The sequence below is a fragment of the Bos indicus x Bos taurus genome, chromosome 15 (assembly GCF_003369695.1).
Source record: "Bos indicus x Bos taurus breed Angus x Brahman F1 hybrid chromosome 15, Bos_hybrid_MaternalHap_v2.0, whole genome shotgun sequence".
In the NCBI taxonomy this organism is placed as follows: domain Eukaryota; kingdom Metazoa; phylum Chordata; class Mammalia; order Artiodactyla; family Bovidae; genus Bos; species Bos indicus x Bos taurus.
The window spans coordinates 62507445-62525592 of NC_040090.1; the positions used below are offsets into that span (position 1 = coordinate 62507445).

The 18148-nt window shown below is 40.1% G+C and overlaps 1 protein-coding gene across 1 annotated transcript; it reads left to right on the forward strand.

The window, feature by feature from the left end:
* On the forward strand, window positions 1–16426 carry BTG4 (BTG anti-proliferation factor 4). Its single transcript, XM_027563797.1, has 4 exons — window positions 1–200; window positions 851–988; window positions 10510–10708; window positions 14570–16426. The coding sequence occupies exons 1-4, from the start codon at window positions 28–30 to the stop codon at window positions 14747–14749; spliced, it is 690 nt and encodes a 229-aa protein (XP_027419598.1). The 5' UTR covers window positions 1–27; the 3' UTR covers window positions 14750–16426.
* Window positions 16427–18148: the final 1722 nt, after the last annotated feature.

Genomic DNA, 18148 nt, shown 5'->3' on the forward strand with positions numbered 1-18148 from the left:
GACCTCCTTGTAGGCTCTTCTTGAATCATGAGAGATGAAATAGCAACAACAGTCTTCTTTGTGACAAGATTAGTGAAAAAACATGATAAACTGAATAAAGAGCAAATAGAAGATTTTGCAGAAAAGCTGATGACAGTCTTGTTTGAAACATACAGAAATCACTGGCACTCTGACCACCCTTCTAAAGGGCAAGCCTTCAGGTAAGAGCTAGGATGTGGTAGGCATAGCAAAGGGCAGTAACAAGCCAGCAGCTACCGCCTGCAATGACTGTTCGCCACCTATAATTAATGAAAATTTATTTGTTTGAACTTGGGCTTGAAAAAAGGAGAGTAGTAGATTATAGCACAATTTGAAAACTATAGAGCAAACCTCCTTGTGTGCTGTGGATTAAAGAATTTCTACTTGTGTTTACTGTGAAGGATATACAGAGAACCTTTAGTCTTCCCAGCTGGCTCTCGTGGTAAAGAATCCACCTGCCAGTGCAGGAGACACAAGAGATGAGGGTTTGATCCCTGGGTCAGGAAGATCCCTGGAGTAGGAAATGTCAACCCACTCTAGTATTCTTGCCTGGGAAATCCCATGGACAGAGGAGCATGGTGGCTACAATCCATGGAGCCGCAAAGAGTTGAACATGAGTGAGCACATTTGGTGAACTAATTGTGTGATTTAGTAATGGAATCCATATTGTGTAAAAATTTGATATTTCACTCTTACTGTAAAACTTCTGAGGGGTGGTGAAGCAGTTGAGGGAAGACAGGAGTGAGGTGGGAGCTGTGTGTATTGGAGACCCTTGCCAGCTGCATGATTCTCCAACTATCACCACGTCGTTTCCCTTTTCTTGTTTCTAAAGGTGTATCCGGATAAACAATAATCAGAATAAAGATCCTATTCTAGAAAGGGCTTGTGCTGAAAGTAACGTGGATTTTTCTTACCTGGGACTTCCAAAGGAGATGACCATATGGGTAGATCCCTTTGAAGTGTGCTGCCGGTGAGTAATCTTATTGGAGCCAGTTTGTGTGGTCTGTGACCCTTGGGAACCTTAGGTTATTTAGTCTATGCATCTTTGTGAAAGGTGATGCTACCAATCCCTGGATTAGCAATGAGGGCACAAGCCCATTAAGACTAGATGCAAGCTATATCAGACAACACAGACTTCATTTTAGGGTGGATGGGGTGGGAAGCACAAAGATTTTTCCATAGTATTTGAAATTTGACTTTAAACATGGCATCCTATTTCCAATTGCATAAAGTCCAAGCATTTTAGGCAGTATCAAGGGGAAAGAGGAATTATCTGTCATCAGCCAGTCAGTCCATTAGTTGAATCAAAAAAAGTTTGTCTTTTCCTTAGCTAATTCCTAGAAAGCTTTTATAGAATCCTTGATCTCCACCAATTATGACAGTATAGTAGCAAAAGGTCATAATGTCTTTCAATTTGCTTTGCTGACAAGCCATTTCAATTTTTTTCTTAAACTATAGTTGGTTTACAAAATTATATTAGTTTCAGGTATACATCATAGTAATTCAAAGTTTTTTTTTTTACAGATTATACCCCCATTTAAATTTATTGTAAAACATTGGCTATATTCCCTGTGTTGTACAATATATTCTTATATTTTATACATAGTAGTCTGTACCTACCCCTACCTTGCCCCTTCTCACTTCCCTCTTTTCTACTGGTAACCAATAGTTTTCTGTATCCGTTTAGTCAGTTTTTTTGCTATATACATATATTTTATTTTTTTAGATTCTACCTATAAATAATATCATCAGTATTTGACTTTTCTCTGATTTATTTCACTAACCACAATATTCTCTGGGTCTTTCCATGTTGCTGCAAATGGCAGAATTTCATTCTTTTTTACGGCTGAGTAGTACTCTAGTGTGTACGTACATATACCACATCTTCTTTATCCATTCATCTATTGATGGACATCTGTGTTACTTCCAAGTCTTGGCTATTGTAAACAGTGCTTCTCTGAATACTGGGGTACATGTATCTTTTCAAATTAATGATTTTATTTTTCCTGGATATATACCCAGGAGTTGAGTTGCTGGATCATATGGTAATCCTACTTTTAGTTTGAGGAATCTCCATATTCCATAGTGGCTGCACCAATTTATATTCCCACCAATAGTGTACAAGGGGTCCTTTTTCTCCATGTTATCACTAACATTTGATATTTGTAGACATTTTAATGATAGCCATTCTGACAAGTGTGAGGTAATGTCTCATTGTTTTGATTTGCATTTCTTTAAATAATATAAAATATTGAGCATCTCTTTATGTGCCCGTGAGCTATTTGTATGTCTTGTTTGGAAAAATGTCTATTCAGATCCATTTTTAGGTTGGAAATTAAATTTTTTTGATATTAAAATTTGAAATCAATTTTGAATTAAAATTTGAAATGAAAAATTTTTGATATTAAGTTGTATGAGCTATCTATATATTGTGGATAGTAACCCCTTATCAGTTATACTTGCAAATATTTTCTTCCATTCAGTAGGTAATCTTTTTGTTGATGGTTTCCATTGCTGTGCAAAAGCTTTTAACGTTAATTTGTTTTTGTTTTCTTTGCCTTAGGAGACATCCAGAAAATATTGCTACAATTTATATCAGAGTTCTGCCTATGCTATCTTCTGAAGAGTTTTTATGATTTGCAGTCTTACATATAGGTTTATGATCCATTTTGAGTTTATTTCTGTAATAGCATGAGAAACTCCAATTTCATTCTTTACAAGTAGCTGCTGTATTTTCCCAGCACCACTTATTGAAGACTCTCTTTTCCCTATTGGATAGTCATGCCTCCTTGTTATAGATTAATTAACCATAGATTCATGGGTTTATTTCTGGGCTCTCTATTCTCTTCTATTGATTTGCATCTCTGTTCATCAATGATCAGTTCAGTCACTGAGTCATGTCTGACTCTTTGCAACTCCTTGAATTGCAGCAGGCCAGGCCTCCCTGTCCATCACCAACTCCCGGAGTTCACTCAGACTCACGTCCATCGAGTCAGTGATGCCATCCAGCCATCTCATCCTCTGTCGTCCCCTTCTCCTCCTGCCCCCAATCCCTCCCAGCATCAGAGTCTTTTCCAATGAGTCAACTCTTCACATGAGGTGGCTAAAGTATTGGAGTTTCAGCCTCAGCATCAGTCCTTTCAATGAACACCCAGGACTGGTCTCCTTCAGGATGGACTGGTTGGATCTCCTTGCAGTCCAAGGGACTCTCAAGAGTCTTCTCCAACACCACAGTTCAAAAGCATCAATTCTTCGATGCTCAGCCAGATGGATCTTTGTTGGCAAAGTAATATCTCTGCTTTTGAATATGCTATCTAGGTTGGTCATAACTTTCCTTCAATGATACTGACCCTGTGATTTTTTTTCCTGTGATATCTTTGTCTGATTTTGGTATCAGGGTGATGTGGCCTCATAAAATGAGTTTGGAAGTGTTCCTTCCTCTGAAAATTTTTGGAAATAATTTGAGAAGAATAGATGTTCACTCTTCTCTAAATGTTTGTTAGAACTCACCTGTAAAGCTGTCTGGTTCTGGAATTTTGTTTCTTGGGAGTATTTTTTGCATTAGTGATTCAATTTCGTTACTTGTAATTGATCTGTTCATATTTTCTATTTCCTTCTGGTTCAGTATTAGGAGACTGTACGTTTCTATGAATTTGTTTCTTCTAGGTTGTCCGTTTTATTTGCATATAGATTACTATAGTCATGGTAATCTCTCTTTACAATCTTTGTAATTTGGTATTGTTGTTAACTTTTTATTTCTGATTTTATAGATTTAGGCTGTCTCCTTTTCTGTTGATGAATTTGGCTAAAGGTTTATCAATTTTATTTATCTTTTCAAGGAACCAGCTCTTAGTTTCATTTTTTTTTTAAAAACTGTTTTTGTTTCTGTTTCATTTCTGCTCTGATATTTATATTTCTTTCCTTCTACTAACTTTGGGCTTTGTTTTTCTTAAAGTTCCTTTAGGTGTAAGGTTATGTTGCTTGAGATTTTTCTTATTTCCTGAGGTAGGCTTGTATCACTATAAATTTCTCCCTTAGGACTACTTTTTCTGCATCACATAGATTTTTGGATCATTGTGTTTTTGTTTCCATTTGTCTATAGGTATTTTTTGAATTTTCTCTTTGATTTCTTCAGTGATCCATTGGTTGTTTAGAAGTATATTGTTTAGGCTTCATGTATTTGTGTTTTTTGCAGTTTTCTTATAGCAACTTCTAGTTTCATAGCATTGTGATCAAAAGAGATGCTCAATATGATTTCAATCTTCTTAAATGTACTGAGAACTGATTTGTGGCCTAGCATGTGGTCTGTCCCAGAGAATGTTCCACATGCTCTTGAACATGTATTCTGTGGCTTTTGGATGGTAGGCCTGTAGATATCTATTAAGTCCATTTGATCTCTTATGTCAATTAAGGCTAGTGTTTCTTTCTTGATTTTTCTGTCTGTATGATCTGTTCATTGATAAAGTGGGGTGTTAAAGTCTCCTACTATTATTGTGTTACTGTCAATTTCTCCCTTTATCTCTTAATATTAGCTTACATATTTAGATGCTCCTATGTTGGGTGCATATATATTTATAATTGTTAGTTTCTTGGATTGATCCTTGATCATTACATAATGTCCTCCTTTGTCTGTTGTTACAGTTTTTTGTTTTTTTTTTAGAGCCATTTTATTGAGACAACTAAAAACAATTAGATGTTCAGAAGCAGTGTACAATAAAAGAGAAATCAAACTGTTACTTTATCATGTATTCCCTCTTCTTTCTAACTAAAGCAAAACAAACAAACAAACAAACAAAAAAACCAGCTTTCTGCTTTTAAGGGAAAAGTCAGAAAAATAGGCCAATATATTTTCCCTCTTCATAATAACATAAACAGCTACAAGAAATCTAATTGTAATAAGAGAAATTGGATGTTGGCTTACACATATTCATTAAAAAGACAACAGATCATCACATTATAAGAGCATAACTCCACCTGCCTTTAGCTGATACTCTTGTGTTCTCATTCATAGGTATCACCAAGTAGGACAGTCTTTGTTTAAAGTCTACTTTGTCTTAGAGTCTACTTTTTCTGGTGTAAATATTGCCACCGTGGCTTTCTTTTCATTTCTATTTACATGGTATATTTATTTATATCCTCTCACTTTCAGTCTATATGTCTAGATCTAAAGTGAGTTTCTTATAGATAGCATATATATGGGTGTTATTTTTGTATCTTCATTCTGTCTTTAGAACACTTACTCCTGTTACAGTCAAAGTAATTATTGCTTTGTATGTACTTACAGTCATTTTATCAATTGTTTTGGTGTTTTTGTAATTCATTTTCTTTTGCTCTCTTTCCTTGTTAGTTAACTATCTTCAAATTATGTTTGGATGATGTTTACACTTCATTCTCTTTTTGTGTGTGTATCTATGATATATTTTGATTTCTGGTTACCATGAGGTTTTTATATAGCAATATGTGTTTTATATGTATTTTTGTTGTTTAGTCTCTGAGTCGTGTCTGTTTCTTTGTGACCCTATGGACTGCTGCAAACCAGGCCTCCTTATTTCCCTCACCATCTCCTGGAATTTGCCCAAGTTCATGTCCAAGTTCAGGTTTGTGAATTGGTGCTGCTATCCAACCATCTCATCCTCTGCCACCCTCTTCTCCTTTAGTTTTCAATTTTTCCCAGCATCAGAGTATTTTCCAATGAGTCAGCTGTTTGCATCAGGTGGCCAAAAAGTATTGGAGCTTCAGCTTCATCATCAGTCCTTCCAATGAATAGTCAGGATTGATTTCCTTTAGGGTTGACTAGTTTGATCTCCTTGGTGTCCAAGGGATTCTCAAGAGTCTTCTCCAACACCACAGTTCAAAAGTATCAATTCTTTGGTGCTCAGCCTTCCTATGGTCCAACTCTCACATCCATACATGACTACTGGAAAAACCATAGATTTGATTATACAGAACTTTGTTGGCAAAGTGATGTCTTTGCTTTTTAATATGCTGTTTAGATTTGTCTTAGCCTTGCTTCCAAGACGGAGAAGGCAATGGCACCCCACTCCAGTACTCTTGCTTGGAAAATCCCATGGACGGAGGAGCCTGGTAGGCTACCGTCCATGGGGTCGCTAAGAGTTGGACACAACTGAGCAACTTCACTTTCACTTTTCACTTTCATGCATTGGAGAAGGAAATGGCAGCCCACTCCAGTGTTCTTGCCTGGAGAATCCCAGGGACGGGGGAGCCTGGTGGGCTGTCGTCTATGGGGTCGCACAGAGTCGGACACGACTGAAGTGACTTAGCATAGCATTGCTTCCAAGAAGCAAGCATCTTCTGTTTTCATGGCTACAGTCACCATCTGCAGTGATTTTGGAACCCAAGAAGAGAAAATCCATCACTGCTCCCACTTTTTCCCCTTCTGTATGCCATGAAGTGATGGGACCAGATACCATACTCTTTGTTTTTTAATGTTGAGTTTTAAGCCAGCTTTTTCACTCTCCTCCTCACTCTCATCAAGAGCCTCTCTAGATCCTCTTCACTTTCTGCTGTTAGGGTGGTATCATCTGTATATCTGAGGTTGTTTATTTCTCCCAGCAATCTTGATTCCAGCTTGTAACTCATCCAGCCCAGCATTTCACATGATGTACCCTGCATATAATTTAAATAAACAGGGTGACAATATACAGCCTTGTCGTACTCCTTTCCCAATTTTGAACCAGTCAGTTGTTCCATGTGAGGTTCTAACTGTTGTTTCTTGACCTGCAACAGGTTTCTCAGGATACAGGTAAGTTGATCTGGTATTCCCATCTCTTTAAGAATATTCCAGTTTGTTGTGATCCACACAAAGACTTCAGCATAGTCAATGAAACAGAAGTAGATGTTTTTCTGGAATTCCATTGCTTTTTAAAAAAAGTGTGTGTGTATAAATGTGATTATTTAAGTTGCTGATCTCTTTAATTTTAAATGCATTTTAACAATCCTTCACTTTTACTCCTCCTCTCTCATGCTTACTGTTTTTGACATCATATTTTACATCTAATTGTTTCATGTATCCTTTAATTAGTTACTGCAGGTCTAGGCAATTTTACTACTTTTGTCTTTTAGTCTTCCTATTAGGTTTGTATGTGGTTCATCTTGCTGCTTTTAGTGTATATTTTCCTTTAACCAATAAGCTTTTTCCTTTTGTAATTTTCGTGTTTCTAGTTGTGGTTTTCCTTTTTCACTTAGAGAATCCCTTTTAACATTTCTTGCAAAACTGGTTTGGTGGTGCTGAACTCTTTCAGCTTTTGCTTGTCTGTAAAACTTTTGATCTCTTTTGCAAATGTGATAGTAAACTTTGCCATGTGGTGTATTCTTGGCCATAATTTCTCCATTTCATCACTTTAAATATATTACATGATACTCTTCTGGCCTGCAGTTTCTGCTGAAAAATCTGCTGATAGCCTTACGGGGATTCCCTTACATGCAACTTGTTGCGTTTCTCTTGCTTTTAATATTTTCTGTCTTTTCCATTTTAATAACAATGGATCTTGGTGTGGTCCTCCTTGGGTTGATTCTATTTGAGACTATGCTTCCTGGACCTGGATGTCTGTTTCGTCTCCCAAGTAGGGAAGTTTTCAGCTATTATGTCTTCAAATACGTTCTCTGACCCTTTTCTTCTCTAATGCAAATGTTAGTGTGCTTGGTGGTGTTCCAGAGATCTCTTAAAGTATCCTAATTTCTTTTTATTCCTTTTTTCTGTTCAGGTTCAGTGATTTCTATTACTCTGTCTTTCAGCATACTGATCTGTTCCTCTGTATCACCCAACCTACTGTTGAGTCCCTCTAGTGTTGCTGTATTCTCCTGCTCTGTTTGATTCTTCTGTATATCTTCTAACTCTTAACTTTTCACTATTTTCCTCCATTCTTCTCCCAACTGCTCACTATTTTCCTCCATTCTTCTCCCAAGTTCTTATGTTTATCTTTATGATCTTTACCTTAAACTTTTTATTGGGTAGATTGCCTTTTCCCACTTACCTTCTGGGGTTTTATCCTGTTCCTTCATTTGGAACATGTTTCTTTGTTCCCTCATTTGTGGCCTAATTTGTTTTTATTTCTATGTACCTGGTTGGTTGGTAGTATTTCCTGACTTTGGAGAAGTAGCCTTTTGTAGGAGACATCCAGGGCATCGCAGCAGTGCTCTCCCCTCTGGTCACCAGTGCTGTATGCTCTAGGGGTGGCCCCTATGTGGGCCCTTATGCTGTGGTGGGATGACTACTGTGGATGGTCTGGTAGGTGTGGCTGGCCCCTGGTCTGGTTGGTTGCCAGGCCCTGCCTTGTATGGAGCTGCCAGCTGGTGGTTTTCAGGGCTGGGTTGAGGCAGTTGTCTGTGGAACCCTGAGGAAGGGGCTCCCGGGGCTAGTGCTGGCTCACTGATGGGCAGAGCTGGGTTCTGGGGCTGGGGGGTGGAGGTGGTAGAGATGCAGGGCTGGGGTTTCTAATTTTAATGTCAGCCTGCTGGTGGGTGGGGTTGCTTTCTGATACAACTGGTTGTGGGTTCTGGAGTGTCCCACAGCTGGTGCTGGCTCATTGGTGAGTAAGGCTGGATCCCACAGTGGCTGGCTGAGGAGGTTCAAGATGTCCTAGAGCTGGTATTGCCCTGCTGGTGGGTGGGGGATGGTCAAGAGGGTGCTGGGGCTTAGTGTTGGTTCACTGGTGGGCAGAGTTGTGTCTTGGGATCTCTGGCTGCAGGGCCTGGGGGTCACAAAGCTAGTGTTAGCCCACTGAGGGTGGGATTGTGTCTTGGGGCTGCTGGATGAGGGTCCCAAGGTATGCCAGAAGTGGTGTCCACCTGCTGGTGGGCAGGATTAAGGCCCAAGGGATGCTGGGGCTGGTGCCCACCCTCTGAAGAGTGTAGCCAGATCCTAGGGCTAGTGCTGACCTACTGTCAGGCAGAACCAGGGCCTGAGTTCTCTTGCTACAAGGGACTCAGAACTGGTGGCAGGCTGTTGATGGGGGTTTAGGAGGTACGGATGGGGGGTCCCAGAGTCCCAGCGTGCCCTGGGGCTAGTGCTAGCTCATTTGGTGGGTGGAGCTATGTCTTGAGATTTCTGGGTGCAGGACCCTGGGGGTCCTGGATTTAGCTGCTGCAGGTCTGCTGGTGGCAACTTGAGATAGCCAGCTACAGGGTCCAGGGTGTTCCATAGCTTGATTTGGCTCATTGGTGGGTGGGGTAGATATCTGATTGGCTGACTGAGGGATCCAAGGTGTCTCAGAGCCAGGGTGGGGCCTGGCCCAGGAGATCCTGGAGCTGGTGTTAGCCTGCTGGTGGGTGCGCTTGGTCCTGTCATAGTAGGCTGTGGGCCTGTAGTGGTCCTAGAGCTGGTGTCTGCCCATTGGTGGGTAAGGCCAGGGCCCAGAGGTCTTGATGTCCACTGGTGTGTGAAGTTGGCCCTCAGGTTAGTGCTGGTTCATTGTCAGGTGGGCCCAGGGGTCAGGAGGTCTTGAGGTTGGTTCCAGAACACTGGTAGGCAGAGCTGGGTCCTAGGTCTCTGCTTGCAGGGCCCTGGGGGTCCTGGGATTAGTGCTGGTGCCCTGGTGTGTGGGGCCAGGTGCTGCGCCCTCTGGTGGACAGTGTAGTATTCTGGGGTGGCTGTGGGCTCGTCTTTGGGCATTATGCCTGACAGTAGGTGGGACTGTTTCCCCACCTGGCCAGGTGTTTGGGCTGAGGCTCAGCACTGGTGCTGATGGGCTAGTGGCGGGTCTGGGTCCTAGATCTAGTCAGCTAGAGGGAGGACTTCAAAGCGGCCCTCGCCAGCACCAGTGTTCGTATGGTGGAACGAGCGCCTCGGAATGGCTGCTGCTAGTTTCTGTGGCCCCAGGGTGAGCTCCACAGCCTCCTGCCTCTGTGGGAGGCTCTCCAAGATCAGCAGGTGGGTCTGACGCAGGTTCCTTTCAAACTGCTGCCTCTGCGCTGGGTCCCAGAGCATGTGAAATTTTGTGTGGGCCTTTTGAGAGTGGTGTCTGTTTCCCACAGCCATCTGGCTCTCCAGAAAGTAAGCGCCCTGGCCTTCAAAGCCAAACATTCTGGGGGCTCGTCTTCCTGGGGTCGGCTCCCTGGTCTGGGGAGTGTGATGTGGGGCTCACCCACTGAATGCTCTTTGGGAGAACCGCTGTCATTATCCCCCTGTTTGTGTGTTGCCCACCTGCAGGTATGCGTCTGGACTGTACTCCACTCCTCTTACCTGTCTCTTTGTGGTTCCTTCTTTATCACTTTAATTGTAGAAGATCTTTTCTGCTAGATTTCAGTCTGTCATCAACAACTGCTGTCTAAATAGTTGTAATCTTGGTGTGCTCAGGAGAGAAGGTAAGCTCAGGGTCTTGCTACTAATTCTTGGCCTAATTCTCACAATTTGTTGTTGTTTTCAAGTAACTCTTCTTGTAAGTTACTGAGCTGTTTCCAGAAAAGATTAGAAATAAAAACCTGTGAGAATTTGAGTCCCTAATGAATGCATTATTTTCCTTTCTTTCTTAGGTATGGTGAGAAAAATCATCCATTTACAATTGCTTCTTTCAAAGGCAGATGGGAGGAATGGAAATTATCCCAACAAATCAGTGATGCTGTTAATAGAGCCACGTTAGACTACTCCTCCGGCGCTTCCTCTGATGAAGACAGTTGTAACAAAGAACCTCAGATAATTCCTAAAGTCAGCAATCCAAAGAGTATTTATCAGGTAAAGTGTTTCCATTTCTCCTCTGTAGTTTTTCCGTCTTTTAAAATATAATTGTATTTATTTATTTGTGTCGGGTCTTTGTTGCCGCGCAGGTTTTTCTCTAGTGCTGGGAGTGGTGCTGGGAGTGGTGCGCGGGCTTCTCACTGCGGTCACTCCTCTTGTTTTGGAGCACACTCTCGAGAGTGTTCGGGCTTCATTAGCTGCACACATGGGCTCAGTAGTTGCGGCTCCCAGGCTCTAGAGCACAGGCTCAGTAGTTGTGATGCAGGGGCTTAGCTGCCCCCAGGCACCTGGAATCTTCTTAGACCAGGGATCATACGGGTGTCTCCTGCACTGCAGGCAGATTCTTCACCCCTGAGCCACCAGGGAAGCCCACTTTTTAGAATTAAAATAGGGGGAAAAAAAAAAGAGTACGCTCACTGTAAAAGCAAAGAAACAAAATAATTGGAAAACATGGAAAAGCAAATTATGAAGATTTAAATCACAATAATGATATTCTGGCAAAACTTTTCTTTTCTTTTTTTTTTTAAATTTTATTTTATTTTAAAACTTTACATAATTGTATTATTTTTGCCAAATATAAAAATGAATCCGCCACAGGTATACATGTGTTCCCCATCCTGAACCCTCCTCCCTCCTCCCTCCCCATACCATCCCTCTGGGTCGTCTCAGTGCACTAGCCCCAAGCATCCAGTATCGTGCATCGAATCTGGACTGGCAACTCGTTTCTTACATGATATTTTACATGTTTAAATGTCATTCTCCCAAATCTTCCCACCCTCTCCCTCTCCCACAGAGTCCATAAGACTGTTCTATACATCAGTGTCTCTTTTGCTGCAAAACTTTTCTATTTTTTTCTTCTTTCTCTCTTTTTATTCCCTCAACTTGGCTGAGTGCTCAGGATATACACCATCTTTTCTAGTCGAATTTCTCCATATAGTATTTGAACATATGTAAATTTTCTTTTGGGCTTCACTCGTGGTTCAGACGGTAAAGGATCTGCCTGCAATGAAACAGACCTGGCTTCAGTCCCTGGGTTGGGAGGATCCCCTGGAGGAGGACATGGCAACCCACTCCAGTATTCTTGCCTGGAGAATCCCCACGGACAGAGGAGCCTGGCAGGCTATAGTCATAGGTCGCAAAGTGTCAGACATGACTGAGTGACTAAGCACAACACAACACAAATTTCCTTTCACCTAAATTCTTTCAGAATTAGATATTAAAATTAGTAGTTTTTGACAATGGAAAATAACATACCACCTGTAGAACATTTGGAATATTAAGTGATGATCAAAGAGCTGTGACTCCACCACCAGAGCAGTTTTCAAAAAAAAAAACCCAACAAACATTTTTTATGTTTTAAGTCACAATCATGATCATAGGAGGATATGCATATCTATATATTAGAAATAGGTTTCATGACATACTTACTAGGCACAATGCCTCAAATCTTTGATAAATTAAATTAATATCAACCATTTAAATTGATTTTATGACCCACTAATGGTGACAACTTACAGTTGAAAAAACACTGATTTAGGGAGACTCTCTGACACTTTGTATGTAATTTGTTTTCTTAACCACTTATGTGTGGACACGTTAAAGCAATTTAACTATTTAACACTTTAAACCACTTGCTTCCCTTATAGTTTATTTAGCTAACACATTATTGGCAGACATCTAGGTTGCTTTCACATTGTTGTGGTATTAAAAAAGCTAATTTTTACAGAGATGTCTGAATTGTAAGTTTTTTCTTGATTTGGTTCTCAGACACGGAATTATTAGGTCATTGAGTATGGGCATTTTACAAGTTAACCCATGGCAAAGTACTTTCTAAAAAGATGTCTTTATTTGTAGTCTCACTAGCTCTATGTGAAAGTGTTTGTTTTATCATTTTCCCTAAGATTGGATATTCTCCTTGAACAATAGCATTTTATTAATTATGTTGTTCCGTCGCTCAGTCATGTCTGATTCTTTGCAACCCCATGGACTGCAGCACGCCAACCTTCCCTGTCCTTCACTATTTCCCTGAGTTTGGTCAAACTCATGTCTATTGAGTCGGTGATGCCATCCAACCATCTCATCTTCTGTCATCCCCTTGTCCTCCTGTCTTCAGTCTTTCCCAGCATCAGGGTCTTTTCCAATGAGTCAGTTCTTTGCATTAGGTGGCCACAAGTATTGGAGCTTTAGCTTCAGCATCTGTCCTTCCAGTGAATATTCGGGGTTGATTTCCTTTAGGATTGACTGGTTGGATCTCCCGGCAGTCCAAGGGACTCTCGAGTCTTCTCCAGCACCACCGTTTGAAGGCATCAATTCTTTGGCGCTCAGTTGTTTTTATTGTCCAGCTCTCACATCCATACATGACTACATGAAAAAAACATAGCTTTGACTATTACAATATTGATTATATTACTAATTAAACATTAAAACAAAAACTCCATGTACCTAAATGTTGTAGGTACTATCTAATGAATTTTTTCTTCACCCATTTATCATTTGAGGTCCTAATGTGTTGTTATAGGCTTTTCAAGGGTTAGGAATATTTTGGGGGCTTCCCAGCTGGCGCTAGTGGTAAAGAACCCAACTGCTAATTAAGGAGACATAAGAAAGTGCTAATGCAGGGGACATAAGAGACACAGGTTCAACCCCTCTAACCCCTGGTCATATTACTGGCAATTTTTTTTTTCCCCTAGCTTGTTTAGTTTTCTAAATTATATATATTGTTTGTATTTAGTTCTATCAGAGAAGGCAATGGCACCCCACTCCAGTACTCTTGCCTGGAAAATCCCAGGACAGAGGAGCCTGGTAGGCTGAAGTCCATGGGGTTGCTAGAAGTCGGACATGGCTGAGCGACTTCACTTTCACTTTTCACTTTCATGCACTGGAGAAGGAAATGGCAACCCACTCCAGTGTTCTTGCCTGGAGAATCCCAGGGACGGGGAGCCTGGTGGGCTGCCATTTATGGGGTCGCACAGAGTCGGACAGGACTGAAGTGACTTAGCATAGCATAGCATTTAGTTCTATATGTGAAAGTGAAAGTCTTTCAGTCATGTCTGACTCTTTGCAACTCCATAGTCCATGGAATTATCCAGGCCAGAATACTGGAGTGGGTAGCCTTTCCCTTCTCCAGGGGATCTTCCCAACCCAGGGATCGAACCCAGGTCTCCCACAATGCAGGCGGATTCTTTACCAGCTAAGCTACAAGGGAAGTCCAGGAATACTGGAGTGGGTAGCCTATCCCTTCTCTAGGGAAACTTCCCAAGCCAGGAATTGAACCAGGGTCTTCTGCGTTGCAGGCAAATTCTTTACCTACTGAGCTAGGTGGGAAGCCTCTATAAATATATAAGTTTTAAATGATGTAGTGAAATATTTGCCCTTAATTCTATTCTGATCCTTAGAAAGATCATCTTCATCTAAGGATCAGATCTGTAGTCAGCTATATTCTTTCAGAGCAATGTCCTTCCAAAGTGTGGTCTGCAAAACATTTGTATTGGCCATCTGGAATGTTTAAGATGGGTGTTTCTACACCTCAGCCCCAGAGATTGTGATTAAACAGTTTGGATTGAGTGAGGTGGGGGTTGGATAGGTGAGAATACAGAATATATACTAATTTGAATACATGTGTTTTTAAAAGTTTTAGTTGGAGTAAAGAATTTTGTTAAAAGACATGAAGTGACTTATTTCATAACCTCCATCAAGTCAATTTTCCAAAGATGATAATTAACTTGATTTCTGTATGTTTGTATTTGCTATGCTTTTAAAAGTTTTAATACCTGTGAGTTATGCATTTATAGTTAATCCTTAAAGCTGGCTTATTAGATGATTAGCAAATCATCATGGTCCTTTGTATTTTCTCCCCAGGTTGAAAACTTGAAACAGCCCTTTCAATCTTGGTTCCGAATTCCCCGAAAAAAGAATACGAGGGATGGCCGGATGGGCCTCCTAGGAAATGCTTATCATGCGTTGCATAAGACCCCTAAAGGCCACAGGCCTACTGCTGGGCACCGGGTGGACAGGTACCACTGGGTCAACACACACTGATATGCAGCGGCTGGGCCCTCATGGGCGAGAGCTCAGTGGAGCCACTTTTATATTCTCTGAAATGAAAATGAGTCTAAGCTGGAGAGGCCCAGGAAACAGAAAAAATAACTGCATTAGGGACTAGGGTACATGATGGTGAATCCTCTCATGCAGATCGACTATGTTCTTAACTGTACTTTTAATTGTTTAATTTTACTTGAAATTTTATGTAACACTAATGAATGTACCTGACCTGTCATAAGAGTCAATGAATTATCAAAAGTAACAGTTTAAATAAATGTGCTGTGTTTTTAATACCTTCCTAGTTGAGTCTGTTGCAAGAAAGTTTTTAAAAGTTCTTGTTTTTCATTAGCCATTAAAAAAAAAGTAGACCTTCATTTAGGGAAGAGTGATCCTCACAATATGTGAATAGTATTCTGGTTCTACTCTTTTATCTGCCATAACTCTTCTGTTTCATAAGGTCAATTAGAGCATCTTTGAAAATTACATTTTAAAATACAAAACTCCCTTTAAAACATTTGGTTTATTACTAAGCCTCTTAGTAGCCTTAGTTATGGCATTTTGTGAGTGCTATAAATGAGTGCTCTCATTATGAAGAATTCAAGTGAAGCAGGAAATACAAATACCAAGGAAATAAAAATCCCTCCCACCAACCAGAAATTACCATTGTTAACATTAAATGATGACCATCTTTCCAGTCATTCTTAATATACATATAAATGTAAGAATTGATATACAGACAATTTAACAAGAAAACTATACTACATGAGCTATTTGTTAGATATTTGGATTTAATTTTACTTGATCTTAGAAAAACAACGAAACCTAAAGTGAAACTGAAGCTGTTGAAATATTCATATGATTGTCTACCACAAAGTATTTTATTTTTTGAAAGATTTCTATTATGGTTTTAAAAAAAGAAACACCAGAAGGCCAGAATAGTCTTTAAAACTTCGAAAAAAAATATTGTATTGCTTATTTGTTGCTATGAAAGCTGCAGAAATTAGCATTCTTCATTTTTTCCTTGCCCCTTATTTTCCATGTCACTTTAAAAATTGAGGTATAATTGACATATAATATTAGTTTCATTTGTACAACATGATTTACTATTTATATACATTGTGAAATGACTATCACAATAAGTCTAGTTAACTGTCAGCCTAAGTACTTTTTTTTTTTCTTGTAATGGGAACTTTTTTTACTCTTGGCAGCTTTCAAATATGACACTTTTTAATGTCAAGATTTAACCTTTATGTTCTCTCCTGGAATAATTATTCTCCACAGGTGTTTTTGCTTAGTTGTATATTTCAACTGATTCAATAAATGCTCATCAGTCTTTTCTATATGTGAAATCTCTTTTGATTCATCTTTGATTAACTGCATTTTATTGTTAAGCAACTTTTTCACAGGTGACTCATAGGTGTTCTATTTGGGGGGTTATTTATGCCTGAGGTTCTTTGTTCTTTTATACTTGAAGGACAACTTGTCTGAGTATTAAAATCTTAGGTCATGGACTTCCTTGATGGTACAGTGGATAGGAGTCTGCCTGCCAATGCATGGGGCATGGATTTGATCCCTGGTCCCGGAAGATCCCACATGCTGCAGACCAACTAAGTCTGTGCGCCACCATCACTGAGCCTGTGCTCTGGAGCCCGTGTGCTTCAGCTACTGAAGCCTGTGTGTCTAGAGTCTGTGCTCTGCAACAAAAGTCACCACAATGAGAAGCCCATGAAGTGCAAGCAAGAATAGCTCCCACTTGCCACAACTAAAGAAAGCCCACATGCAGCAATGAAGGCCCGGTGCAACCAAAATATAAATACATAATTAAAAAAAAATCTTAGGTCATGTTTTCGTTCCCTTGTAGCTTCATAGCCATCACTCCAATCTGATGATTGTGGCATTATACGCCACCATGGAGAAACCTGAGAGCTGCCTGATTTCTGCAACTCCCCACCACTCACAGAAACATGTGCATTTATTTTTGTAGGTGACTCCCCATTGCCTGATAGTCTGAAACATTCTTTCTCTGTACTTGGAGTCTACGTCTCAGTCATTCATTCTGTATCGTTCTTTTCCTGAAGCATTGTGCCTCTTTCTGATCTGTAGATTTTAATTTTTCTAAAGCATTCTTTTGCAATACTATATTTGAATGCTTTCTTTGTCCATTTCGGGGATACCAACTCTTTATGCTGGATCACTTGCTTTGTCATAACTGTTATTTGATTTCATATCTTTCCCTTTTAAACCATGATTTTTTAAACTTTCTTACTACTAATCTGATTCTCAGTCCTGTCTAGACTTTTTTGTTTCTATCTTATACATTCCATAATGTTATTTTGGATTTCATGTAACAATTTTTTCTGTAGGTTTTATTCACATGTAAAATTTGTTGGACTGATAAGTGAAAGAAAACTGTGTAAAAGTTACTCTATTTAAAACATAATATGTACTGTGACAGAGAATGGGTTTCTAAGAACCTTTACACAGAGAATTTTACTAGCAAAGTGTCTCTTGAAATTCGTGAGGTTGTTCTGAAAGAACTTGTAGTGAACAGAGATGGTAAATCTCTGTATTTACCATCACATGTATTGCTGCTCCTGTAGCTCTTGCCCATGATAGATGTGCTAATCAACCACAGTGTTCTAGTTTGGTTACAGAGGTTGTCTCACAGTTCTGTGTAACACAGTACCAGAGACAGCCACTGAATGCATTGTTCCAAGTCAGTCTTCAAGAAGGAATCAATCCCATCACTACTTTAGGACTTGACCCAGAATGAGCCATCTGTGATTTCCAGCCCTATAAAATTCTCTAGAGTTTCTCATGTGGCCCTGAAGCAAATGTATAGGGGAAAATAAAAGGAACATATATTTTTCTGTGATTAAAAGTAGTCCGTATAGTTCAAGTTCCCAAATAAGTGAATACATCTATTGGTATATCAGTATATAATAACCAGATTGGGTCTTTCTAATCTTCATTTTGAATTTCTCTGAATATGGACCTGGACAGTATATTAAAAAGCAGAGACATTACTTTGCCGACAAAGGTCTGTCTAGTCAAGGCTATGGTTTTTCCAGTAGTCATTTATGGATGTGAGAGTTGGACTATAAAGAAAGCTGAGTGCCGAAGAATTGATGCTTTTGAACTGTGGTGTTGGAGAAGACTCTTGAGAGTCCCTTGGATTGCAAGGAGATCCAACCAGTTCATCCTAAAGGAAATCAGTCCTGAATGTTCATTGGAAGGACTGATGTTGAAGCTGAAACTCCAATACTTTGGCCACCTGGTATGAAGAACTGACTCATTGGAAAAGACCCTGATGCTGGGAAAGATTGAAGGCGGGATGAGAAGGGGATGACAGAGATGGTTGGATGGCATCATCGACTCAGTGGACATGAGTTTGAG

Excerpts from the sequence above, each read along its gene's own strand:
- BTG4 (XM_027563797.1), top strand. The coding sequence starts at position 28 with ATGAGAGATGAAATAGCAACAACAGTCTTCTTTGTGACAAGATTAGTG. Across the intron at positions 201-850 it reads TCTAAAGGGCAAGCCTTCAG|GTGTATCCGGATAAACAATA; the intron begins GTAAGAGCTAGG and ends TTGTTTCTAAAG. Across the intron at positions 10,709-14,569 it reads ATCCAAAGAGTATTTATCAG|GTTGAAAACTTGAAACAGCC; the intron begins GTAAAGTGTTTC and ends TTTTCTCCCCAG.